Source organism: Saccopteryx bilineata, chromosome 4 (genome assembly GCF_036850765.1).
Source record: "Saccopteryx bilineata isolate mSacBil1 chromosome 4, mSacBil1_pri_phased_curated, whole genome shotgun sequence".
Taxonomy (NCBI): Eukaryota; Metazoa; Chordata; class Mammalia; order Chiroptera; family Emballonuridae; genus Saccopteryx; species Saccopteryx bilineata.
The window spans coordinates 687,649-689,594 of NC_089493.1; the positions used below are offsets into that span (position 1 = coordinate 687,649).

At 47.4% G+C, this 1,946-nt stretch overlaps 1 gene segment (V, D, J or C); it reads left to right on the forward strand.

Moving 5' to 3' along the window:
* The first annotated feature begins 342 nt into the window (after positions 1 to 342).
* On the forward strand, positions 343 to 881 carry LOC136335858 (immunoglobulin heavy variable 4-59-like). The segment is given in 2 exon segments: positions 343 to 458; positions 544 to 881. Coding segments are annotated over 2 exon segments (369 nt in total).
* The last annotated feature ends 1,065 nt before the right edge of the window (positions 882 to 1,946 follow it).

Here is a 1,946-nt window from a genome sequence, read left to right on the forward strand (position 1 = left end):
TATAAAAATTTGATTATTTTAGATACACTAGAGATTGGGATTCAGAAACGTTCTAAAAATGCTAATCCCATTTAAATCTATTTGAAAAATGTATGAAAATTTTAAAATGTCACTTATTCTATTAGTCCACCATTTTCTTTTTGCTCAAAAAATAAAATATTCTTCTGATCAAATTACGATGAGTTTCATAAACCAGGTGATCCCCTGTCCCTGATGTTCATGTGAATGAGTTTAAGGAAAAAGAAGAGAACTCGAGGTCCCCAGGGTGACAAGGGAAGTGACCTCAGTCCCTCTCCACTTATAAGAAAAACACAGCCCTACATGCAAATTTTCCCTCAAGCTGCAGAGTAAAAGCTCTCTCCTCACACAGAGCTGAGGTCTCTGGGGAAGCAGAGCTGTGGTCTAGAAGAAGATGAGACTGCTGGGTCTTCTCCTGTGCCTGGTGACAGCCCCCCAGGGTGAGTGTCTCAGATGTCAGACATGGGCCTATGGAATGGTTGTGACTTCCTATGACTGACTAGAACTGATGCTCCTTGTCCCCAGGTGTCCTGTCCCAGGTGCAGCTGCAGGAGTCAGGCCAAGGTCTGGTGAAGCCCTCACAGACCCTGTCCCTCACCTGCACTGTCTCCGGGGGCTCAGTCACCAGCAGTTACTACTGGAACTGGATCCGCCAGCGCCCTGGAAAAGGGTTGGAGTGGATGGGGTACTGGACGGGTAGCACAAGGTACAACCCAGCTTTCCAGGGCCGCATCTCCATCACAGCTGACACATCCAGGAACCAGTTCTCCTTAGAACTGAGCTCTGTGACCACCGAGGACACCGCCGTGTATTACTGTGCGAGACACAGTGAGGGGAAGTCAGTGTGAGCCCAGACACAAACCTCCCTGCAGGAGGGGCCGCCACCACCAGGGGGCGCTCCGGGTCTCTGAACACAAGGACCGTCAGGAGCAGGTGCGGTTGGAGGGGAAGGGCTGGGTTCCTCTGTGGTTTCCTCCTCATGTCACAGTTCTCCTCAGGGAACCCTCTGGTTTCCTGATTTTGCACTTACCTCTGACGTCTCTGCGGTAGAAAAATCTGTTGTAAAGACAGACAAGTTCCTCTCAGGGACAAAGGCAGAGTCTATTCAGTTTCTGTTGTTCTCAAATACCAATTCATCATCAGATCCTCTGACTGACATCAGCTGAATCTCACCTGAGGCTCTGCTGGACTCACAGTGCAGCTCAGCTCCTGAGAGCCCAGACAGTCAGCAGCAGCACAAGTGTCTGGAGATTGGAAACCTGGGAAGAATGAAACAAAAATTACAGAAGAAAGACCCCTGGATGTGGTCATAGACTTAACATCAAGCTCAGAGCATGAAGATCAGTGGACACAACGCAGCAGGAAAGAGACACACGACAGCTTCACATGCGTGTGTAGGCTGACAGCAAACAAGCACACTAAGGGGACATGAAGTGTTTATCACATATAGAGTGATAAATCCATGAGAAGAACAGGAAAAGACCATCAGCAAGTCAGAGGTGCTCTTATAGAACCAGGAACGGAGACTGGCTCAGGGTTTTCATTTTGTCGAGGTGGTGGGCGGGGGGACGGGTGCTGTTTACAGGGTCTCATGTGACTTCCATCTCCCAGTGACGAGTGATGAGGAGACCATCCTTCCCTGTCAGACTCCAGGGTGGGGCAGATGGAGCAGAGGAAGCAATGAGCTTTCAATTCTCTGCAATCAAACATAAAATAAAAGATATTCTGAATACCTATTCCATAAAATTGAGCAAATCAATAGATAAAGGGTCATTATAGGGGAATTACAATCATATTCATAGAAAAAGTAAAGGATAATGATTATGAGTATGGAAATTATGGTGATAATGATGATAATCATGATAGGTTTGATAGGGAGCTGGTTCAACACTATACGTGGAATCTGTCCCCTGAGCCAGGACATCATC